The sequence below is a fragment of the Suncus etruscus genome, chromosome 18 (genome assembly GCF_024139225.1).
Source record: "Suncus etruscus isolate mSunEtr1 chromosome 18, mSunEtr1.pri.cur, whole genome shotgun sequence".
NCBI classification, from domain to species: Eukaryota; Metazoa; Chordata; class Mammalia; order Eulipotyphla; family Soricidae; genus Suncus; species Suncus etruscus.
In genome coordinates, this window is record NC_064865.1 from 38,134,169 (window position 1) to 38,159,840 (window position 25,672).

At 54.5% G+C, this 25,672-nt stretch overlaps 1 protein-coding gene across 1 annotated transcript in view; it reads right to left on the reverse strand.

The window, feature by feature from the left end:
* Window positions 1–25,672, reverse strand: part of GRM4 (glutamate metabotropic receptor 4) — a 99,934-nt gene that overhangs the window by 42,899 nt on the left and 31,363 nt on the right. The window contains exon 2 of the mRNA XM_049765241.1: window positions 19,431–19,647. Coding sequence (XP_049621198.1) covers window positions 19,431–19,647 — 217 coding nt within the window. The remainder of the gene's footprint in view (window positions 1–19,430; window positions 19,648–25,672) is intronic.

Consider the following 25,672-nt stretch of genomic DNA (forward strand, 5'->3'; position numbering starts at 1 on the left):
CTGGCAGGCTCGGGGGACCATATGGGATGCTGGAATTCTAATCACCATCCTTCTGCATGCAAAGCAAACACCCTACCGCTGTGCTACCTCTCCGGCCTCACTTTTCTCTCTTATTTCTATCTCTTCTCTTAATTCCTTGCAGTATCCCTGCTTCAGTCTTGTTCATGCGGGCGGCCCCCCTGCACACACTCACTCAGTCCCACCCTTGCCTTTCCTAAGATCTGTGTGTATGAGTGTGCCTGGCTCTGATAACTTGAGTCCAGCCAGCTCAGCAGCCCCCTGACCCATATACATAGTGGAGGCAGGGCCGCAGCACGAGTCACATGACTTGGTGCAGACAAGGGCTGGTGTGGGCTGGGAGGCTCAGTGGTCTGTGTGGCTGAGCATCTCCCCGGCCTGACTATCTGGAGGCACCTCTGCCAGCAGGACAATGGGACATGACTCCATGTCCCACACTCAGAGGAGGAGTCAAACAAGGGACCCTGGGTCCTGTCCTCTGCTCCCAGCCACTATCTACATAGAAGGGCCAAGAGCAGCATGAGGATGAGGCCACGATGGCCTAAGGGCCAGTGTTCTGGCAGGAAGCCTCCCTCAGGGCAGCAGTGGGCGACACCTGTCAATAGTGCACTATGCCCTCTGGACGGTTCCTCTGCATCATCTTCGCTCCCTTTCCCTTTCCCATGCCCACCTCCTCATACCCACCCTCCCTGTGCCCTCCCCTCTTGTTCTTATGCCCAGGGCCCTGTTATCACATCTGCAGCCCCCCAGCTGGCACTGCCTACGCAGTTCCCTGAGCCTGGGCTGCAGACAAGGAGCAGAGAAGTCCTGCAATGCCAACCCAGCCCCCCAGGCTGGGACAGGACACCCCTGGCCTCTCTCAGGCCGGCCCCCGCTACAGCCTCCAGAGGCCACCAGGAGCCTGCTCCTCTCCTTTCTCTTTTCCTTCCTCTCTGTCCTTTTAAATAAAAAAAAAGAAAAGAAAAAGAAAAACAATGAAAAGGCAAACCCTAGGAAATCAAGTGGAAAAATCTATATTACGGCAAAACGTGAAGGCAGCAGATTGCAACTCAGAGGAAAAGAGGGGGGAGTTACACAGCTAGGGGGTGTCCTCCACACTCCAGGCTGAAAGAGGGAGGTGGTGAAGGGCTGGGGGTTACTTGGACCATGTGGTAACACACACACGCATATGTACACACGCATTTGCACACATACATACCCATGCACCCTATAGGGTTCATCTCTGGCCCTTCCCTCCCGCTGTAAAATCCAGGTCCTCTCTCTGCTCAGATGCTGCTCAAACGCTGCTTCGGAGCTGCTCAGAGCAACATGGTTTGCACTGGGAAAGGAAAACAGGACTTGAGATTCCAGGCACAGAACTGGGGCCAGAGGAGATCTGAGGGAGAAAAGCCCTAAATGCCCCACCTCCTTTCCACCAGCATTTCCAGGCTAAGGGAGCTATGAGGTGGGGGTCTCAGTGAGAGGGACCCCACCTCTGATGAGCTGTGCCATCCAGCTCTGGGACTCTGCAGAGGATAAGCAGCCAGCAGCCTCTTCAGAGCCTGACTCCCCTGAGCTCATGCTGCTAACAGAATCCTCCCTACCACTAGACCTCCACAGCTTCTCTCATGCCCTCTCTGCCCCTTGAGTCAGCCTCCCCTACCAGGAGCTGATAGCAACCCTCTGCACTGCCCTTCTCTACTGGGCCATGATTACCTGCTTGGGGGTGGGGGGGGCTGTCTCTAGGCTCATGCCTGATGACAGGAAGACTCTCTGAAACATGACAGCAGCATGGAAGGGGCATAGTAGGAGCTGACCACAAAGGTGCTCAAACCCTCACCCTCCCTAGGACTGGGAGCCCTACTGTCCCCCTGCTCACAATCACCACATGGCCACACTGAGCATCCAGACATCTGAGGCAAAGGCACCAACAGGAGCTAGGTGCCAGGCTCTGGCTGCAGAAAAAGTGATATGGTACCTGCCCTCCTGGGACTCAGGGCAAGCAACTTGCAGGCTTGTACATGAAGCATGGCACACCGGGCCTTTGCCAACCAAATCCCTTCTCCCCACACCAATACCAACTCCTTGTTTGACAGTAGAGAGATGGGGCGCTCAGAGAGGAGCAAAGGGAGAGAAGGATAAGGCCGCGGGGTCTTCGGGCTAGATGTGGGCTGGCAGGGAGAGCACACGCAGATCCCAAGCCGGGTCATGGAAGTTCAACGCAGCCAGACACTAAAGGGGAGCGAGGGGTGATGGGCTCCCCAAAGTTATGTCTGTGTCTGATGCAGCCAACAAGGCAGAAATATTGCATCTGCACTCAGTTTCCTTGTCTCCTTCTGAGTCAGCCCAACTGCTTCCTGCTGGATAGCTGTGGGCGCCTTTCTGAGCTTCCCCTGTGGTAGGGGAAGAAACTCCTCCCAATAGGAGTTGGGTGGAGACTGTCCAGGGATTAAGTCAATTGCTGGCCTGCAGCAGACCCGAATTTGATCCTCAGCACCACAGATGCCCTGTGAGCAGTGCCAGGAGTGATCCCTGAGCACAGAGCAAGGAGTAAGCCCTGAGCACTGCCAGGTGTGGCCCAATCCTGTGACCCTCAACTCAATGGTGTTTATGGAGCACAGCACTAAGGAGTGTGGGGAAGGCCAAGTGGGCAGAGGGTATCAAAGAGCAACCAGGAGCTGGGGGACTGGGACCTCATTATCTATTCTGGGGGAGACCCAGGGCTAAGGAGGCTGTTCTGGGGACCAGGGACCAGGTTAGACCAGAGCAGTCCCTGGAGACAGGGGCTGGGCCCAGCATTGTGGCATCCTCTACAACAGGCCAGGCCAGATGCAGCTCCTTCCTCACCTGACACTCAGCACACATGGTAGGCAGCCTCATACATACAGGCATTCATCCTCAGACTCAGGGTCACCATCCTCATAGGCACACAGTCTGTCCCATCACACAATCCATCCCACAACCACACTCACAGCCACATGAGCTCCTCAATAGCCACACAGCCTCACAAGACCACTCACCACACCCACCTGCCCATCACATCCTGCACACACACGCACACACACACAGCTGTCAGTTACACACACACAGTCTCATACACACCCCAAAGTCACATATCTTATACTCAGCCCCGCACAATCACCACACCCAACTTCCCATCACATCCTGCACACACACACAGCTGTCAATCACACAATCCACACACCCCACAGTGTCATATAGTCACACATGTTATATACAGTCACATATCTTAAACACACCTCACACACCCCAGTCACACACCTCTTAGTGTCTCACCACCCCACAATCTCTCACACACTTTCCACACATCACCCCACACACAGTCTCACACCCCACACATACAGTCTCACTCACCCTGTCTCATATACACAGTTTCACACGCTCTACACAAAGTCTCACACACACACCCCACACACGGTCACATGCAGTCCCCACACAGTCACACATCACCCCACACATGGCCTCACACACACCCCACAATCCCACACCCCCATCACAGTCATATCTGTCCGCCCCACACATTCCCCAGCTGACGAGTGGCCCTCACAACTCACACCCCTCACTGAGAAAGCCCCTATCTCATTAATACCCTGGTATGGTGCAGAGGCCTGGCTGGGGAGGCTTAGCTGGGGTCAAGGTAGAGGGGTGCAGTGTCTTTTCATCCAGCTGCTATAGGGGGGTTGACCACACCTGTAAGCGCTCAGGGGCTATTCCTGGCTCTGTCCTCAGAAGTGCCCCTGAAGGCACTGGGAATGTGGTACAGGGGATCCAATCAGGACAAGTGTCTCATTCTCTGTATTTTCTCTCTGACCCCCAACTAATAGTTATGGGGTAGCTTCGTTACCCATCCCAGAAAGCCCTATCTTTGCTCAGAAGATGTCCCTTCAGGTAGGCCAGGGTCATGTCCCTCTACTCCCTGGACAACCACCCCTCTGAAGGCCTTGCCCCAAACCAATCACTGAAGTCCCGCCCCCTTTGGAGGCCCCTCCCCAAACCAACCCCTGGAGGTTTCACCCCTAGAGTCCCCACCCCAAACCAACCCCTGGATGCTCCACCCCTCTGGAAGCCACGCCCCAAACCAACCCTGGAGCTCCACCCCCTCTGGAGGCCCAGACCCTGGGGAACTAGGCTGGAACTGAGAGGCAGAGAGCCCAGGCTCAGACACTGACTGGAGGCTAAGTCTGAGCAAGAGGTTCTCCTGGTCCCACACAATCATGACTGACTTCATGATAAAAAAAAAGCTTCCTGGTCACCTTAGAATCTGATGATGTAACCCCACCCCATCGACACAACAGAGCCATTGTGAGGATTAATGGGAATTTAGGGGACAGCTCTGGCCCCTGGGGAAGGAAGGGGTGAGTCAGAGGGACCGCTGGGCACACTAGGCAGAGGCGGGCAGGCTGCAGGCTGCCTGCTTCCGAGCTGCATTATTCATGGAGCTTGGCTCTGAGCTCTGAGCAGAGGGAAATTTGCGGAGTGATCGACCTAATATCTTAACACAAACCCATTTAGGCAAAACACCTTTGAAGCAGAGAAACCAGAGGCGGGGGAAAACACACAGAGGAAAGGAAGTGAAGGTGTTTGAAGGTAGATGGTGGGAGGGAAGGGGGAGCTCAGAGAGCCTGGGGCACCTGCCTAGTGACACTTCAATCCTGCTCTGTCCCCACAGGTTACGCCCAGCAGCGATGCAGGAACCCCAGCAGGGCTCAGATTCCCAATTCTCTGCCAAGTAGCCACTTCCAGAGTAGGACCCCCATGCCCATGTACCCCAGTTCCACAGCAAGGGCTAGAGCAATAACACAATGGGTGGGGCATTTGCCTTGCTGGGTTGGATCCCCAGCATCCCATATGGTCCTGAACCCACCAGGAATAATTCCTAAGCAGAGCCAGTAAAAAAAAAAAAAAAAACCTGAGCATCGCCAAGTGTAATTCAAAAACAAAACATAAAAGGACATCGCAATCTTGCAGCCCCTCTCCCTCTTCACAAGCTCATGCTTTGCCCTAGGCACCTTCACCCACTCCACTGAACTTCCTCACCTGCCATTCACCTTTGCCATGCTGGCTTCTGAGTCATAAAAACCTTTCCTGCATGCTCTGCCCAATCCTGTGCATACTAGGGCCCCCCACTTCCCCTCTCAATCCCTTGCAGTGCTTAGAGCATCCATTCAGGACTCTTTATTCCCCATCTCTGCAGGTAGGAGCTGCCCCAGTCTGTCAGGCCATAACTCAGCCCCTGCTCTGGGTCTGAAGGGCTGAGCCAGGCCCCACGCTGCCCAACTACAGCCTTCCAGGCTGCGTGAGTTTGCATCAACCCCTCACTAGTTTGGGCCTCACCATAATCAGAGTTGCACCCTGAGTCTCTGCAGGAAAAGTGCTGAGCTGTACCTGACACTTAAGACTCAACAGGTATTTATTCCTGGTAGTGCTGGACTACTTCCCTCCCTGCTGCCCACATCAGCCTTGCAATAGAAAGGAGACTGTGTTCTCTCTCCTGATTTCCACTATTTAGCAGAGAGCCTGAAGAGTCTGACTATGGGGAGAAACAAGCCAACAGCCAGCAATGTCATCACCCATCTTTTTCCCTAGAGTCCCCGGAAGCACAGCCAGTGCCCAGCTAGTTGCAGACACAGTAGGGTGTAAGAGGGTAGGGAAGGGGGTCTTGTCCAGACCCATCCCGCTAGAGCTCAGGGGGGTCGGAATAGGGGCTTACAGCCGGGTTTGTGTGTTGGCTGGAAAGAAAAAAGGCTGCTGCAAGCCAGGATAAAATATTTAGGAACCTACATCTCCAGGAAGGAGAAACTGACAAGCAAAATGAAATGTTGAGATGTAATTACCCAAGCAGGCCAAGCATGTCTCCTGCCGCCGGCGGGCTCGGCACCCCCACCACCTGCCACAGCAGGCACTGGGTAATGAAGTCCTCCTAGACCCCCCAGTGCCCACTGCCCACGCCCTCATCTGCAAGCCAGACAGGGGAGGGAAGAGTCTGGAGCTCAGGCCTGGGTCTCCACACTGACCACTTCCTGCAGAATCTCTTCCGGGGATCTCAACAGGGCACTGGGGGATATCCAGGGCAACTTCTCCCCCAGGCCGCTGCTTCTTCAGCCAAAAAATGAGGCTATGGGCTCCCTATAGGTGAGAGGGCTGAGACAGCAAATGTGAGCATGACCACGAAATTGGCCTTAAAGGTAGCTGGAGTTATTGGGCAGGCATCCCTAGGTGAGAGGCACAGTGGATGGGGTTCAACTAATTAGGCCAGACAGGATTTTCTGGGGGGCCCAGCAGCCTTGGGGAGCAGGACCTGATGGACAAAGGTGAAGGGCTAGCATCCAGACTTGAGCTGAGGGCCGGAGCAATAGCACAGCAGTAGGGCATTTGCCTTGCACATGACCAACCCCAGACAGACTCTGGTTCGATTCCTGGCATCCCATGATGGCCCAAGCCAGGAGAGACTTCTGAGCACAGAGCCAGGAGTAACCCCTGAGCACCGTCGGGTGTGATAAAAAAACAATAACAAACAAAAAGACTTGAGCTGAAGAAATGTCCATCCCACCCACCCCTAAAATACTGCCCCTGCCAGGTTCTCTCCCTGCCAGGCAGAATCTGGGATGCAGAGTGGGATGAGGAAGGGTCAGTTCCAAGCCCAGCCAGGACCCTAGAGCCAGCCTTGAGTGGGTTCAGAAGGGCACTTGAAGGGGAGCTGTGGGCAAAGGTCAAAGGGTCCTTCTGCACCCCAGAGCTAGTCAAGCTCCACCTACACTAGGGTGGAAACAGGGCACAGTCTCTATGGGGCGAGGGGTGCTGTGCTTGTGCCCCAAGCCCTTCCCTCACCACCATCTGCTCCATCAGGTACGGTCCTGGTGGTCCCCAATACTGTACCACAAGGCCAGGCATTGCTGGGAGTGGCTCCTTCAGGGGTAAAGAAAAGGCCCACCATGTGCCAGCTTCTCGCTGCAGTACTATCTCCTGTTACAGGCTGCGACAGTCTAGGAATGTGGGGGACAGTTGCATGTAGGTGTCTGAGTCTTTGGGGTACTTATATATGCCCCCAGTAGCTGGTAAGGCTGCCAGTACTGAACGCTCCTTTGATATTTTTTTGGGGGGTGGGAGGATTTGGGAGACACAAGCAATGCTCAAGGATTACTCCTGGCTCTGCATCACTATCACTCTTGACCATTTCAGGGGACCATATGGAAAGCTGAGGATCGAACCTGGGGAGGCCATATGCAAGGCAAATGTCTTACCTGCTGTACTACCCCCCAGCCCTGTTCCTTTCTGACTTAAACCAGGGCCCACAGAGGGGCTGTTATTGGCATGAAGCAGCCCAGCATGGGTCACTCAGACATTGGCTGCTCAGGTTCCCCTTCAAAGGGTGCAGTACCACCGAGGCAGGTCCATCCACACCCAACTCCAGCCAGATCAGCTCTCAGACCCTAATCTATGTGGTCCCTCTGGCCAACACCATCCTTGGACAGTGTTGTCAGGACCAGAGCCTTGGGTGTGCCTGCAAAGTTGGCCATATTTATTTGCCAAGCGACCCTCCCAGCTGACCAGCAAAACTCACCATGGGGCGCCCTCTACCCATTTTCTTTTTTCTTTTTCCTTTTGGTTTTTGGGTCACACCCAGCAGTGCTCAGGGGTTACTCCTGGCTCTACACTCAGAAATCACTCTTGACAGGCTCGGGGGACCATATGGGATGCTGGGATTCGAACCACTGTCCTTCTGCATGCAAGGCAAACGCCCTATCTCCATGTTATCTCTCTAGCCCCCGCTGCCCATTTTCGTCAGCATTCATGCCCTTTCCATTTTCATCTCCTGGGCCCATCCCGAGCAGCACCACCACTGTCCACACACCAGGTGCATCTGTCTCCACCTTTCACTCAGCCTGTACCAGGCTCTTCATCTAATTTTCCTTCTCAGACTCCTCCTTCAAGTCAGAAAACCATCCTCAGGGACTCAGCTCAGGCCCCCTTCTCCAGGAAGCCTCCATGGATGTCTCCAAGCACCTTCTACCCTGGGTGCCCATAATAACCCCACTTCTCGACTTAGCACAGCACTTAGCAGAAAATGGGAATGATTAGACTGGATGCCTCTGTGCCCACCAGCCTTTGAGCTCCAGGGAAATGGCCTGGCCAGGCACAGAGCATTTATTGATTCCGCAGCATTTTCTCCAGCAGTCTCCTCCTCTCCCGCCCCACCCCGCCGCCAGACACTGTCTTGGATGCTCCGGGAACAGCTGTGAGCAGGACAGATCCGAGCCCCACCCTCGAGCCTGTGAAGTAGATGCTGATGAATGAATGATAGACAAATGAAGAGATTCATTCATTACGCGCTTCCCTGCTGTCCAGGAGGCCTCTGGGCCCCATCTGCTGGCCTGTCCCTCTGCCTTCCTCTTCCTGTTTCCCCAACTCACTCTCCTGCTCCCCCTCCCTCCCTCTCTCTTTCTCTCTCACACATACATATATACATGTAGACACACAAAAGCATACACACATATATACACACACCTCACACACACACCCTTATTCCAGGCCCTTCTCCTTAATGGATTCATCTTTTTGGAGGCCACACCCCACAGTGCTCAGGGCTTACCCTGGCTCTGTGCTCAAGGATCCCTCGTGGTGGGCTCGGGGGACCCCATGGCAAGCTCTTCCTTCCACCAGTCTTTCTTTGCCTGGCAATCACCCCCTGGCCTAGCTTCTGGGGGGTAGGCAATAGGCCTCCTCCCTCCAAGCCTATCTCCCTACTGTCCTACTGTAAAATGGTCCTCAGCAAGAGCCTGGGTGGTGGGCAGACACCCAAACCCCTCGGCCCCTCCATATTCACACTCTTCCTCTCTGCTTCTCTCCTCTCGTCACTGGCCAAGGAGGAAGGGTTTGCTCCCCCGCCTCCCAAGGCCTCCCTGGGGCCCAAGACGTCTGCAAGATGGTTGTTAGCTTTCCTTCTGGCTCATTAAAAATGAGAATTTGCATAGAATATCCATATGATCATTCTGTCTAGCAAAATGAGGCACGGCAGCAACACATGGAGCAAGTCGGAGAGAAATAAAAGGGCAGCCACCATGGGGGTGGAGAAAGAGGGGGAGACCCCAGAATGGAAGAAGCCAAATGCTCACCCTGAGATCTGAAGCCTCAAATGTGCCCCCATGACCCCGCCAACCTTCTCAGGCCTTTCCTGTGTCCTCATTCTAACTGGAACCAGACAGAGAAAGCTGCAATCCTCTCATCTTACAGATGGGAAAACTGAGGGCTAAAGTGGGACATCAGCTGGTCCCCAGACATCCACAAGCCCACAGCAGGTCACACAGGGGGACGCAATCTGCCAGAGCTGGCCACGCCCCTCGCTGCATTCTAGTGCCCCCTAGATCCAGAACCCCAGAATACATTTAGACTCTGGGGAGACAGACCCAGCCATTCCTGTAGGCTCTGCCATCCTCACCCCTCCCTTCCCCATGCCCAAGCCTCTCCCTCCCGACCACATTCATGCCAGATGCAGAGAATCCAAAGGTAACTGCGTCCAACCCTCTCGTCCCAGCGATGAAATTGGGTACAGGCCCGCCTGTCCCCAAAAGGATTCAGAGCAGTGCCAGAAATGCGCATATTTGGCTGAAACAGAAACTGGTAACTAAATCCGGGGAAGTGGCCCACACGCTGCCCACACAGCTCCTTCCAACTGGCCACAGATGTGCCCTCAATTCTTTGGGACAGGGGTCAAGCTGCCCCCACCTCAGTGCCAGGCCTCTGCTGGTTGCCACTGTCCATGGTACTGAAGTATGTCGTGTGGGGGCCACATGCCTGCCCTCTGTCCAGCCAGCTGTGTGCTCAAAACCTTCCCCAGTTATGTGGCTCCCTGCCACCCCTGCCCTGGTCCCATTATTATTGATGTCCCTGTGTACCCACAGCCACCTCCTCACTTGCCTACCTTCCCTACACCTGACAAAGGGATCCTGGCAATGCCAAGCCCCCTGCTCTGATCTCAATCGCCCAGGGTGGGCATATCGATTGAGTCATCACTCCTAGAGGCCTCATGTGACCTCCCTTCCTTTGTCCCCGATCACCTGTCCCTGCCGCTGGACTCTAACCCACCACCTCATTGTACCAGCTGGTTCCTCTCTCCGAAGTGCTCTGCCCAAATATCCCCCTCATGACTCACCCTCACTGCCTCAGGTGTCAGCAGAAAGGGCCTCCCCAACTTTTCTCATGCCATGACCATGGGGCTACCTGAGCCCGCACAGCAGAGATGGCACTGGCTTTCCATGTAGCCAATCTGGAATTGAACCCCAGCATCCCATATTATCCCCAGAGTACAGCCAAGAGTGATTCCTGAGCACAGAGCCAGGAATAACTTCTGTGCATTGCCAGGTATGCCTCTTCTCTCCATAATATATATATATATATATATATATATATATATATATATATATATATATATATATATATATATATATATATAAAACTCCTCCCCAGCCAAGAATGGCCTATTTCAAACTTCAGTTCTCATGGCCCAGGACCCGCCTCTGTCCAGTTCCTGCTACCTCCTTCGTGTCTGTCACATCCAGGCACACAGTAGGTGCACAGTTAGCTTCAGACTCCCAAGCAATGCTGTCTGAAGGTGGGGAGGGGGGTAAAAGGCAGCCAGGGCCCTGGATGGTCACCTCCCTTCTGCCACATCCCTTGGGACTCAGTGCCATGTGATTCAGAGCCGTAGTCACCTCCTCTAACATGGGGCAAACCAAGGAATGTGGGTCTACAGCATGATCCAAGCTCAATTCCATAGCCCCTCCTCACCACTACTCGTTCCTGACAAAGGGGAAGAGACAGAGGGTGCCCCTTGTCAACAAGAGAGGATTTACAGTGTTTCTAGTAAAGAGGCTTAGGGAAAGGGCTGAAGGAAGGTTAGGGACTGATACGTGGAAAGGACAGAGGTGACAAGACAGAGGGACCGGACCCAGGGCTGAGCAAACTGCCACACCGTGGCCAGCCAGAACCCAAGAACAGCAGACAGTGAGGTTGATCCCTGATACCCCACGTGGCTTCCTGAGCCCCTCCAGGAGTGATCCATGAGCACAGAGCTAGGAGTAAGCCCTGAACACCACAGGGGGTGGCCCCAAATCTTAAATCAATGAATCAATAAAAAATCTTTTTTTAAAGAAAGGAAAGCCTTTATTTAAAAGCTTCCTGATCAAGAAAGCAGAGTCATAGCCCAGACCAGGGAGACTAGAGCAGGAGTGTCGGGTGGCCACAGCCCTGACCCCCTACTGCTCTGAGACAACCTCAGGGGACAGGGAAAGAGGACAAGGACAAACATGGTGGAGAAGGGTCAGCCCCTGCCTTAGAGCAGCATGGCTGGAGAATCCAAAGGGACCAGCCCAGCCAGCGAGGACAGACTCAGTGGCCACAGCCTTGATGCTCTCCTGGAACCACTCAGGGCACCTTTTGGGAGCCTGGAGGCCTCATGGGTCTGCAGAGGGTGCCTCATGCCAGGTCCACTTAACTTCTACCCCAGGAGAGAGGCAAGTGACAGGGGAAGTGTCACTGCACGTCAGGCCAGCCTGGCAGATAAGCCAGCTCAGCAGGGACTGATCCTGGGGCAAATGCCCCTAAAATAGCCTCCAGGGAAGACAAGGTGTGGGGGCAGGGCTCTTGCTGGATGGACCCTGTACTGTGACCTTAGCAGAGGGGCTCTAGGCTTGGCATCCTGAGAGGAAGCCCCCAAGCCTTTCTTTTCTCCTACACACAAGTTAAAGCAAGAGGCAGAACCCTCCCTGCTCCAGCTCCTTCTACTGGTACCCAGGTTGGAAGAGACAGTGGGCCTGCTCCAGCTGTACCCCATGAGACTGGCCCCCAAAGACTGAGCCCTGAGGTGCCACCTTCAGGCATCACCCTTAGGGCCCAGAGGGATTTCCTTTCCTAGTGCTAAGATATCCACTAAATAAGGTGTCTGGGGGTGATGGTCTGAGGGCTTGTGCAGATAGGGGAGAACCAGCATGAGGAGGGGTGGGTGCCAGGGTCACGACCTGAGCAGGTGAAAGTAGGGTGGGGTGGGTGGGCGTGACCTGGCCTAGGCCACACCCCAGCCCACCCCCAACTCTGCTGGGGAGAGCAGGAAGAAAGAGGCAGGAGTTTAGGCTACTCCTAATAGGCAGAGAAGACCCCCAAGGACACCAGGAAGCTGGGCCAAGTGAACAGGCTCCCTCAGGCCAGCAGGCTGAACCCCCCCGGGGCCAAAGAGGCAAATATAGGCTTGGCCGGAAGGATGCTCAGTGCCGGTCCCTGACCCAGCGCCATGAGGCCCAGCCCGGCCCCTCGCCGGGTCCCATCTGCCTCGATCTCTCCTCCCTCCAGGCTCCTGGGGCCACGCTGTGCCCCCACCTGGCAGGCCCTGCCCTGCTCTCCTCTCGCCCAGGAGACTCTGCCAAGCCCTGTTGGTCAAGGAGATTGCTGGGCCGAAGACGCACAATCTTCAGGGTTCATTTGGAGAGATATGGGGGGTTAATGGTAAAGCACATGCTGTGTGTGTGAGCGCCCAGGTTCAATCCCCAGGATAGCCCACCAAAACAGAGCTTTATGTACACATCCTTCATTTATCTCTTTTTCACTCTCTCTCTTTCACTCTCTCTCTCTCTCTCTCTCTCTCTCTGTTTTCATTTAGGGACCATACCTAGTAGTGCTCAGGGCTTACTCCTGGCTCTGTGGCCAGGGGTCACTCCTGGAGGGACTCAGGGGGCCCTAACAGTGCCCAGATGGAATGTGGTTGAGCTGCATGCCGGCCCATCTCTGAACTGTCTCTGTGGCCCCATTTCTCCATCACTGCTGAGCCCCAACAGTCTGCATGGCAGCTCTGGGCTGATGCCACTCTCTGCAGCTGCTACCAGGGGCTGGATACCTATTCAGAGGTGAAAGTAACCCTGAGAAGACTCTGTTGGTATGGAAAGCTGAAGGGTTCCCCTTCCCACCTCCAGGACAGTTAGCACCAAGGCTCTTCAGAGAGAGAGAGAGAAGTCAAGGAAGACAGAAGAGCCTGATTCACCCCAGTGTACCCCTAAATTCCACTTCCAGAAAGTATGTTCGTCCTCAGAGAGCTGGGAGAAGTGGGGGACACTGTGGGGAGGGGGGAGTCCAAGGCTGCATATGCATGGGTTCTGCTGGCCTCTGTTTACCCCTCAGCAAGTGGAGACACACCCATACTGAAAGCTAAGGAAGTGAGTGGCATCTGGGGCTGGATGATCGAACAGCATTCAGTGAGCAGCTGCTGCAACCCAGCCTGTCAGTGCTGGGTCGTGCCTGCTGCAGAGAGCAGCACCTGCCTTACCCTCCCTGCCAGGGCAAAAGGGACTTGCCAAGTGCATTCAGAAACCCAGTGCCAGGAGGGGGAACGGGCACACACCTTTACAAGGGGACCTGAATTCGACCCTCACTATCCGGTGGTCCCTGTGGGCCTGCACATGAACCCTTCCAGCCCAGCTGGATCAGAGTCCCCTGGAGAAACCCTGAGGCCCCCAGCCTTGCTTGTGAGTGCCAACAAAAATGAAAGAAAAACACTGGGGTTCAGGTGCCAGAGAGATAGCATGGAAGTAGGGTGTTTGCCTTGCATGTAGAAGGATGAATTCCGGCATCCCATATGGTCCTCCTGAGCCTGCCAGGAGCGTTTTCTGAGCATAGAGCCAGGAGTAACCCCTGAGAACTTCTGGGTGTGACCCCAAAACAGAACAAAACAAAAAAAAAACACTGGAGTTCAGGAGACCAAAAATACTGGGCAAGTGAAGGAGCGATTCTAGGGGTGAGAGTCAAAGGAGACCCCAGAGAGAACAACTGTGCGTGAGAGGGCTCAGGCTGGGACTTTCAGGGGCTGTGAAGAGGCTGGTGAGGCTATGGTAGAGGTGAGATGGGGAGGGCAGAAGAGAAAAAGAGGGAGGAGTGGAGGGTGGAAAGGTAGGAGGGGAGGGGAGAACAGGGGAGTAGAGAGGATATAGGAGGTGAGGAAGGAGGAAGGTAAAGGAGGGGAATGGTGAGAATTCAGGAGAAGGACAGGACGAGGCTGTGAGGTGAGGGTGGAGGGAAACAAGAGCAGTGAGTTCTCTTTGTCCACGCCCTCAATTCCCCCAGTTCCCTTCGACCTTCTCTTCAGATTCCCCAGGAGGCAAGTGTTTCCTTTGCAGCCGACGCTGCACCCCAGTTGTCCCCGTGCCAGCCAGCGGGGTGAGGACGCCCCGGCCTCCAGCATCCAGCTGCCTCGCTGATGGCATCTGAATGCACGGCTGCCGCCGGCCCCGGGAGCCCGAGCTGGAGGTCAGACCAGTAACAGCTTGACTCGGCCACGTCTCCAGAATATCAATGGGAAACACAGGCACACGGCGGGGACACGAGGCCCTGGAACTCCGTGCCTGGGTCAGGACGTCCTCCAAGAAGCAGGCCTGGGCCCACACTCCCTCCTGCCGCAGCCCAGAGGCTCCTCGTTCCCACCTCGGGCACAGCCAGGTGTGGTCCTGGGTGCAGGACTCTCCCAGAGGTCCAGAACCAAACCCCAGGGCACCCCAAGTAAAGGCCTCTGCCCCCCCAGCCCTGTGTCTCAGAGGCAGGATACCCCTGCTGACCAGCTAAGTCCCTGCCATGTGGCCATAAGGGTCTCACAGGACCTCACTTTAAGTTTCCGTGTTAGGGAGTGACGGAGTTTTTCTCAGCGCTCAGTGGGTTAACAGTACGGACCCTGTGAACATTCCCTTCTGCTGTCACCCACACAGAACTCCCGGGCTCTGACATTTGGCACTTCCCTGTGACCTGAGGCAGGACCCTTCTCTCCACAGGGAAAGGGGGGGGCCATCAGCCTCACGTGGGATGTGGACGCTCGAAGCCCCAAGCCCAAGAGCACCAGGACACGAGCACGGCACGCGTCACGTTTGTGCCACCCCCTCGTCCGTCTCATCCTCCAGTCAGTGACTCACTGGCAAGGTCTGGGCATCCGGGCGGAGCCTGATCTGCATGTTTAATGCCTGCCTGGTGCCTGCCAGAGACCACAGCCTCCATGGGGAAAAGAGAGAACAGCCAGAATGCACCACTACCTGTGCACACAAGAGTGGACTCATGTTAGGCTACATGCATGACTCTTGTACACATACACATACGCACCATGTATACTCTAGTGCATGTGTGTGCAAGACATGTTCTCCCATGTGTGTGTTTTTTGCACACAGACCTGTGCGCGCGTGCGCCTAAGCTTACAATGCGTGTGCGCCAACAGGGAGAAAGAGCCCTGGCTGTCCAGAGCACAGCAATGCGTCTACCATTCGGGACTGTGCTCAGATATACCCCCAGGACAGTGCCCCTCCCTGATTCAGACCTGCCCTCTTGCCCCCACCACCACCACCACCACATGCACAGCTGTCATCTAAGTGGCCCAGGAAAGTCCAGGCATAGGGAGGCCTGGGGTCCAGGCAGCCAGACCTTCCCCCACAATATTCAGCCTTCCACTGGGGGCTGCCGAGCCCCATCTCCTCAGGCCAGTGCATGTTCCACACTGACAACCATGCTGCCCCTTTCACAGACAAGGAGACCAGCCTGAAGAGGCTAGAGACCTGTTGCAGGTTCACAAGGCCCATGGCTGTGCTGCTGGAGCTGGGAGAGAGACCTGCCTGATCCTGCTTAGCTGCGTGCCCCAGGTCCCTCTGCCCTCCTTCTCCATCTGCCAAGTGGGTCCTAGACTCGGCCTGCAGAACTGTCACAGGAAGGGGCCTCGCAGGGAGCTACATCGGTCAAGGATCCCGGGACTGTCCAGGGGGCACAAGTGCTAGTGGCTGCTGGAAATGCTGCCCAGTGCTATACACACAGAGAGAACACTGGGTTCCAAGCCAGGGACATGGTGCCTTGGCAGTGTGACTACCTCACCTGTGCCAGCCCCTGACTGTGATCTCTGGCAACACACACACACATATGTGCTCACATGAGCATGCATGCACTAACACACACACACACACCTGGAGCCAGGCCAGCATCTCAGCACTTCTGCTACACAGTCTCAGCAAAGGGAACCTCGGTTTCTCCAGCTGTAAAATGGACAGCACCCGCACCCCCTGCACTCAGCCAGTGGCCAAGCTCTCAGAGCTCTGCTCCCCCACCCCACCCTGCTTCTGGGGCTCCTCTGAGCAACTGTGGTGATTTATACTTCAGAGGACAAATCAATACAATATACGGCCAAAGACATCTTTAATCTTTTGCAGGGATTAGGCTACAAGGTACAGCAGCCGCTTTCTACTGGCCACTCAATTCTGATTTCAATTTGGCCGGCTGGAGCTCGGCTTTCTCTCCCCTTTTCTCTTCACCTGCTCAAAGTCGGGGCATCCAAATCAAATCTCATGGAGCCACCAGGGCAGGAAGCAGTCCCAGCCAGGGCCCAGGGCAACCGCAGAACAGCCTGGGGCCAGGGGAGGTGTGGCGGGTGGGGGACCAGGTCCTCATGGACACACGGAGCATGTGGACAGAGGCACTGATTTTGAGGGATACTTCTGCCAGGACAGGGGAACCCTAGGTGATGGCCCTGACAAAGGAATTAGGTCTCTTCTTCTTTGAAGCCATCTTGAGCTAGCTGGCTTTATTTTTGCTAACGGCCAATGGTAGAACAATCCAGCAATAGTCTTGGGTCCCTTGAGAACACAAAGCCCTCCTCACCCCACCCCAGGACTCTCCCTCCCATGTCAGCTTGTCTCAGCATGTATCCTTTTTTTTTTGGGGGGGGGGGGTCACACCCGGCAGCACTCAGGGGTTACTCCTGGCTCTACGCTCAGAAATCGCCCCTGGCAGGCTTGGAGGACCATATTGGATGCCGGATGCCGGGATTCGAACCACCGACCTTCTGCATGCAAGCAAACGCCTTACCTCCATGCTATCTCTCCGAGCCTCCCCCCCCCCTTTTTTTTAGCATGTGTCTTATGGCCTGTGTGTGCATGCAAGTGTGGATGTGATTATAAGAATCTAAGTATGGGCCCGGAGAGATAGCACAGCGGCATTTGCCTTGCAAACAGCCAATCCAGGACCTAAGGTGGTTGGTTCAAATCCCGGTGTCCCATATGGTCCCCCATGCCTGCCAGGAGCTATTTCTGAGCAGACAGCCAGGAGTAACCCATGAGCACCGCCGGGTGTGGCCCAAAAACAACAACAACAACAACAACAACAAAGAATCTAAGTATATGGAGCCAGAGCGATAGCACAGCCAAGGGCGCTTGACTTACACAGATTTGATTCCTGGCATCCCGTATGGTCACCCCAGTACTGCTAGGAGTTATTCCTGAGCACAGAACCAGGAGTAACCCCTGAGCACCACAGGATGTGTCCCTTACATCCCTTACCCACAGATGTGAGGGAAAGTGTGTAGGTGAGTGTGAGAATATATTACACATGTGTGAATGTTTGTGAGTGTGAGTGTAGGTGAGGATGTGCATTTATGCATAGGAGTGGTCATATATGTGAGTATAAGAGTGTTTGTACACATGTGAGTGTGATTATATGTCTGCGAGTGGGAATGCCAATAGGCTTGATGTGAGCCTGTGTGTATACATTTGCAAGTGTGTGTATGTGTGTGTGAGTGTGTGTGTGTGTGTGAGAGAGAGAGAGAGAGAGAGAGAGAGAGAGAGAGAGACAGAGACAGAGACAGAGACAGAGACAGAGAGTTCAAAGCCTATACAACTGGTCCAGGGAGGACTCTGATCATGGTAGAAAAAGGGTGTTGGGGTAGGAAAAACTCAAAGACACCTAAGACCTCTTGTCTTGGGGTTGGGAGAAAGAATGGTGCAGGGGCCCTGCCTGGCATCACATGGTCCCCTGAGCATCACCAGGGGAGTCACCCCAGCACCACAGGGTGGCCAAGTACCCCCCAGCCAAGCCTGCAGGGCCTGAGCAGTGCCCTCTTTCTCTCACATGGAACCTGCCTGCCTGGTTGGTCAGGAATTGATAGCAGAGCCCTCAGACCTTCTCCTTTTTTTTTTGTTTGTTTGTTTTTTGTTTTAGTTTTTTGGGTCACACCCTGCATCGCTCAGGGGTTACTCCTGGATCTATGCTCAGAAATTGCTCCTCGAAGGCTCGGGGGGCCATATGGGATGCTGGGATTCGAACTACTGTCCTTTTGCATGCAAGGCAGACACCTCACCTCCATGCTATCTCTCCAGCCTCAAGACCTTCTCCTGAGCATGGCTTGAGAGACCCTCAAAAGGACTGTAGTCCTGGAGCCCAAATCCCCCATCCAGCTGGCCTGCCCCACTATCATTTATGTGACTTCTCTGCACCTCACACTGTGGGTCCTCTTTAACGTGAAGCTCAGAGGGCCACTCAGACAGTAGAGTGCAGGGAAGAAGTGTTCCTCAGGCAAGCACAGCTCAGACCCTGCCCCCCCCTCTCCCCATGGCCAGTGCCACAGTCATCCGTCAGCCTGGCCCACTTCTGTGCCCTCTCCACCGCGCGGGCAGCTCTGCTCTACAATTAAGGGGCTTATCTGAGATTTATAGCAGGATTATGCCTGCAGGGTGTTACCAACACCAGCCTCTGGACACTTTGTGGTCCTTAGGAAAAGCAATTAGAGCCCCGGGTGTATGGTATAAATATAGACGCCAGGCCCCAAGGTCGAGGGAGCCACTGGCGGATCCTCAGAGCCAGGAAAGGAGACAAGGCGCTCTCTGCCAAGCCATGGGTGTGCTGGGAAGGAAAGACACATATGTATCCCACACAGCACAGAAGCCAGTCCTTGCCTCTGCTAGCTAGGTCCAGACAACCTGGGAGGAGTCCCTGTCACAGCCTGAAGCCCCAAATGCCCACATACACAGCTTCCTGTCCGCCTAGATTGCCCTCCACCTTGTCTCAGGGTGCTAAACTATACTTGGGTCTCATCGCACACTGACACCCACGAGACTTATCACAGAGCTTCTGAGGACAGTAGGAGGGAAGCAGCATGGAGCTTGAGAAAGGGAGGGCATGTGCAAAGTCAGGGAGACTTCGGGAGAGCAAATCACTTCCCCAGAATCCCTCAAACCCCGTCCACAGGACATCATTGATGCCAGAACAGCCCCTGAGGGGCTAGAGCAATAGCACTGAGCAGGGAGCTTGCCTTGCACGCAGCCAACCTTGGTTCGATTCCCAGCATCCCATATGGTCCCCCAAGTCTGTCAGGAGTGATTCCTGAGTGCAGATTCAGGAGTAACCACTGAAAAAGTCAGAACAGCCCCTGCCCTCAAGTCGCTGGCCCTCACTCCACTGCAAGGCTCAATTCCAGGGACTCTGGTTTCCCAGGCCCTAAATCACTCCTTGCTAACTGATCCTCCCATCTTCTGGAGACCCCTCTAACAGGCCAGCCCCTCTACCCTCTGTATGGGACACCCTTCCTCAGAAGGGCCCCATCCCTCCAGTGGCCCAGCCATCGAGGGCCCCTCACTCACCATTCTCGCGAGACTTCTGGATGAAGGCCTCCACGCCACTCTCACCGTAGCTGCCCTCCGAGGCCAACGTGGACACGTAGTTCCACTTGAGGGCACGGACGATGTCCACCATGGCCTGGGCCTGGTACGTGTCCGAGGGCACCACACGGGAGAAGAAGTCATAGCGGCTGTTGTCACTCAGGTCTGGGGCTGTGGAAGCGTAGCTGATCTGGGGAATCTGGGGGAACAGGGGCCGCAGATGGGGACGGCTGAGACCGCACCCCTGACCAGCCAGCACCTCACCCCACACTCTCCCCTGCCTGTCCCCCCAGCCCCTCTCATACCACAGTATTCTCAGCCTGGTGACACATGGACACAGACTAGACAGAGCAAGAAACTGAGGTCCAGAGAGGATGAGCCCCACCCACCGCTGCAGTAGCACAGGGCCACCGTCACCCAATCTCTTCTTGACCAGGGCCCTCCCAGGCCCTGTGCACTCTCAGCAGGAAGAACACTCAAAGGGGCAGTGACAAAGGAGCTTCCATTTCCCTCAGGGCCCTCAAGGCTGGGCCCCCCAATACCACAGGCACACTTTAGCCCCAGACACTCACACTCATGCATGTATGTAAGGTCTCACTCATCTATGGTTTTTTGTTTTTGTTTTTGTTTTGGTTTTGGTTTGGTTTTGGTTTTTGGGCCACACCCGGTGTTGCTCAGGGGTTACTCCTGGCCGTCTGCTCAGAAATAGCTCCTGGCAGGCACGGGGGAACCATATGGGACACCGGGATTTGAACCAACCACCTTTGGTCCTGGATCGGCTGCTTGCGAGGCAAACGCCGCTGTGCTATCTCGCCGGGCCCATCTATGAGCTTTAAGAAAAATAAAAGACATTTTTACAATAATTTTCAGAGACAAAAGAGAGGAGGGCTGGACATTCCAGCCCACTTCATGAAACTCACCACAAAGAGTGATGAGTTTAGTGAGAGAAATAACGACATTTCGAACTATCCTAACCATGAGAATGTATGAGGGAACTGGAAAGCCTGTCTCGAGTACAGGTGGGGGCGGGGTGGGGAGGAGGGAGATCTGGGACATTGGTGGTGGGAATGTTGCACTGGTGATGGGGGGGCGTCCTCTCATGTGACTGAAACCCAACCACCATCATGTTTGTAACCAAGCTGTTTAAATAAAAAAATGTAAAAATAATATATATATATGTGTGTGCATATATGCATTGGTATAGACATATTGTACTTAAGCACTTATCTGCACATGGATGTGCGCAGAGCCTTCACATACATTACATACATGCGCCCAGGCATATATCTGCACACAGAATGTATGTGAACACAGGAACTCTTGTGACTGTGACTCTACCTAAGAAGTGATTCTGTCCAGGCCTGAAAAAGCTCCCAACTAGCTGATATGGTGCAGCCCAGGCAAGAACCAGACATCAGAGAGCTAAGCCTCCCCCCACCCCAGGGAGCCCACAGCCTTATCCCAACATCTCAAGTTAAGACTCCACTCAACCCTTCAGAAGGGCAGGGCAGATGTCCCTGTGCCCTGGGTCCCCAACTCTCATCCCCCACCAGGGTCCTGTGGGCTCCCTTCCCCCCTCAGCCACTACTATGCACCTTCCCGTGCACCCTCAGCCCTGCTCCTGCCAGTCCAGGTAAAAGCAGGGCCCGAAGGCTGATGTCAACCCTAATTGCTTCTGAGAATTGTGAGACCTTCCTTCTTGGCCAAGAAGCTCCAGCCAGATTCACAGTCTAAAAAATGCTCAGGGCACTCCCTGGACAAGCTGTGCCCACCTGGTCTGTGTCTAGGCAGAGGCAACCCAACTTATTTGGCCTGGTACCTAATTTCCAGAAAAAAAAAAAAAAAAAAAAAAACACTCAGCACCTCCTACACATTCACTTTCTTCAAAAGTAAACACACAGGGAGATTGAATGGAAAGATAGTACAGCAGGCAGGGCTCCTGCCTTGCATTCGGCCAGCCTACTTTCAATCTCCAGCACCTCAATATGGTCCTCCGAGCCTTCCAGGAGAGAACCCTGAGAGCACAGAGCCAGGAGTAAGCCCTGGTGGGCCGGAGTGATAGCATAGTGGGTTTGCCTTGCACTCAGCTGACCCATATTCGATTCATGGCATCCCAAATAGTCCACCGAGCCTGACATGAGTGATTTCTTTTCTTTTCTTTTCTTTTTTGACAGGAGTGATTTCTAAGTGCAGAGCCAAGAAATAATCCCTGAGAGCTGCCAAGTGTGGCCCAAACACCAAAATTTTAAATGTAAAATGTAAACCAAAAAGAATAAGCACCAGGTATGACCTCTCTCTTTCTCTCTTTCTGTCTCTCTCTCTCTCTCTCTCACACACACACACACACACACACACACACACACAACACATGTACACAAATAAACAGGGGTCCCAAGAGATAGTACAGCAAGGAGGACACTTGTCTGTACATAACCAACCTAGGTTCTATCCCCAGCACCATATGTGGTCCCCAAGTTCCACAGTTGTGATCTCTGAACAGAATGTGCCAGGAATAAGTCCTCAGAGCCACAGGACCCATTCTAAAGATAAATCAGAATTTATAAACTATGGGGCCGATGAAATAGCATGGAGATAAGGTATTTGCCTTGCATGCAGGACGGTGGTTCGAATCCCTGCATCCCATATGGTCCCCCGTGCCTGCCAGGGGCGATTTCTGAGCGTAGAGCCAGGAGTAATCCCTGAGCGCTGCCGGGTGTGACCCAAAAAACAAACAAACAAACAAACAAAAAAGGAATTTATAAACTAATAAACTAAAGATAAAGTGAGCTCAGCCCTTGGGGGGGTCTCTCTTCTGCCCCTATGAACTCATTCATGGGAGAGGCCTGGGCCCTGGAGGTGGAGGTGATGTGGTGTCAAGGGGGCAAATGGACTGATTATGGGGGAGTTTCTGAGCAGTCTCAGGTGAACCATCCAGCCCCTTCCTGTGGTTCTGCCCACAACATACTCAACTCGGGAGAGAGTCAGAACATTAAGGCCATGGATGGACACAGCCTTCATGCCATCTGTCTGGTGTTCAGCACCCTGAGCCACACTGGTGAAGAGGGGACCAAATCCCTCATAGTATGAGTATGGCAGGAACCCATCACTCTCACCAGTCATCCCACACACAGATGTCCTACAGAGCCCAGGTTTAGGGAAGGAAACATTGCAGCCCAGTCATGCCTGAATCAGTGGGGTCTGAAATGCAGCCCATGCTCCCCTCGCCACCTGTGGACGACCCTGTGAAGGAGGAGATGGTAGGTCGAGGCAACTGAGATGGTGCCATCTTCACTGTGCTCCTTGAATCAGTTTGGGGACCTGGGCACAGCCAGGGCTGCTCAGAGGCTTGGTGCCTACGGCTTACTCCTAGCGGTGCTGGGGATGGACCAGCAGCTCCCATCTGTGCTCAGGCCTTTGAGACATCTCCAGCCCCTCCTTAGATGTTTTTCGAACAGCCTTGCCCATTCTGGATGCCAGGGAAGGCCCTTTTCCCAGCTCTGACCACCTGGCCCTTGATACCATCAAACCTCCTGCCCCCTCAGCAGGGGCAAAACTGTCCCCAGGTGAGACCCTTGGAACCTTGCCACAAGTACAGGGCATAAGGAGGAAGCAGAGGGCTGAGAGAGGTGTGAGGCGAACATTGGAGTATTTATACATTTTGTTAATTACCAATAAGCAAAACAAAATAAATGAGACCTGTGGATCATCCCTCTCTGGAGAAGGATTTGGCAGTGTGGAGAGGACAGCAGAGGGTACAGAGGGGACCGTGGTGGTACAGAGTTGGGGTGGTAGATGGGACATATGTCGGTTCAATGGAGGGGACAGTGAGGTGCTGTAGAAAGGACAGTGAGAGAATATGAGGGGACATGATGGGGCAGCAGTAAGGCCACACCCTGTCCAGCAAGGACCTGTCGTGTCCTCCCAGAGCCCCGATCACTGCTTGTCCAGCTTTTCTTCCTGTTTTCTGCCTGACACTGTACTTGGGAAACTTGCACTCCATGTCCAGGTCAGGGAGGGGTAGGTGGAGACAGCAGCAGTGGGGTTTCCTCAGGAAGGCTGCCCTGTCCTTTGCATACACCTGAGCCATCCTGCCAGCTTCCCCTTCTCTCTCTCTTGATCTCTGTGAGCACCAGGCCCCAGGTATCCCACACCCCACTCATGCACCCAACTAGGACCAAGGACACAGACACACAGAGGTGTGTGGAAAAGGGGGTCCTCAGGGGAGCCCTCCTGGCTGAGATGCTGCTAAAGACTGACTGGGCCAGGTCAGAGGAGAGGGAGGAGGAAGTACTCCGAAAGGTGAGAGTGGAGAGAAGAGTCATGCCAAGAGGTGAGGTCAAGCGTCAAGAAAAGCAGGATATGGGAAGGAAGTCATGGTGAGAAGTCATGGTGCATAGGACTCCAAAGGCCAAGGGGGAACCCAAACATGGAGGGACATCTGTGGCCACCTCAACAGGGGCTGAGGTTCAACAAGATCTGGGGACTGGTGAGGGACAAAGTGTTGGACTGGCTTCTGGGGGGTCTAGGAAGGACAAGGACAAACCCAGAGAAGTTCGCCTACCAGCCCCGGGCCCCTCTCTGGCCCCTTTCCCAAGCCTTCCTGGGCACTGGTTTTGGGTTTCCCAATGGGCAGCAGTTCTCAGTGCTCTGCCCAAAGAGCATCTTCTCCTCTGGCCCCAGTCTGACACAGCATCTACCCTGAGGAAGGTAGGGAGGCCTGGCACAAACATAGGTCACTAGGAGGCCAGAACCTGGGCCCATCTGTCCAGGGCATCCATTGGTCCACCAGCCCACCCTTGGCAGCCCCAGTTGTGGACCAGGCCAAGCCCAATGGTTCTGCCTCCCAGGCACTCAGCCTGTGGGCTCTGTGCAGATTCTCCTCTGCCATCTCCTGTCCCTGAGCCCCCAGCAGGCTGCCTCTTCCTCTTCCCCTCGACTGAAGAGATGCCACAGGCGTCCTGAGATGCAAATGTGCTGGAATGAGGCTCAGGCACAGAGTCCAGCTTCGCGCACCGAGCAGATGGCATGGGGTCCCCAAGCCCCACTACCCTGTGCCCACCAGCCAGTTCCCTCCCAACCAACCCACAGTGCTGAGTCGCCTTCTCCCACTCAATGATGGTTCGATGAGCACCTACTGTGCTCTCAGCACAAAGGGTGTGGTGGTACACACCTGGCTCCCTGCCACCTAACACTGGTCAGACCAGCAGAGTCAAGAGAGCAAAACCAGGCTGAGCTGTTGGCCAGACACTCCCTATGCTCTCACTTCCTGGGCCAGGATAAAATCCAAGCCCCAGTCCCATGGCATGGGGTTGAATCACGTGGCAAGTTCTGTCCAATGAGCTGGGAGCAGGGAATGCTACCATTTGGGGGCGAGAGCTTTTCTCTGCAGTTGTGTGGTCCTCTGGAGAATGTGCTCCTTCAGCCACTAACCTACTGCAGTCCCAAGGAGACATGGCAGAACCACTGCCCACCTGGGTGGAGAAGTGACAGAGCCAGGATTTAGTGTCTTTGGCTAAGCCACTGAGATTGGGAGCTTCTGTGCTGGCAGCCTCACCTCACAGTCACAGGCACCCAAGGCACCTGCTGATCTAGGGTGAACCAGGACAGTCTCTTTGCCCGTCTCGGGAGCCTGATGAGCGCTGGGGGCTTACATGCATCACAGCTGGCTGGGCAGCATCGCCCTCAGTTCCCACAGCACACGCGTACACACACGCAAATGCACATTCACATGGGCACACTCACACACATATGCAGACACACATTCACACTAATACAGTCACACACATCCATATGCCATGCACATACCAACACATCTGTACGTGTGTTGGCACGCCCTAGTGCAGGTATCCACGTGCAAATAAGCATGTGTGTACATGTGAACAGATGCATGTATACTCACACATGGACCTGCACGCACGCTCTGTCCTCAGGAGCCCTGGCACACCCTGAGTGCCCACTGCACGCCAAGAACACTCCTTTGTGCTTCCATTCGCCTCCACATCACCACTCTCGCAATGACACAGGAAGGAGCCCTCTTATCCCCCTACATTCCCCAAACTGAGAAGACAAGAAACTTGCCTCGGGCCACACAGTCAGTGGCTGAGCCAGGATCTGAACCATAAACATTATTTATACTCAGGCTTGGTGTCAGGAAGACAGGCTCCTAGGACAGTGCCAGGGACTGCCAGCTCCCTCCACTCCTGGCTGTCATGGGACAGGCTGAA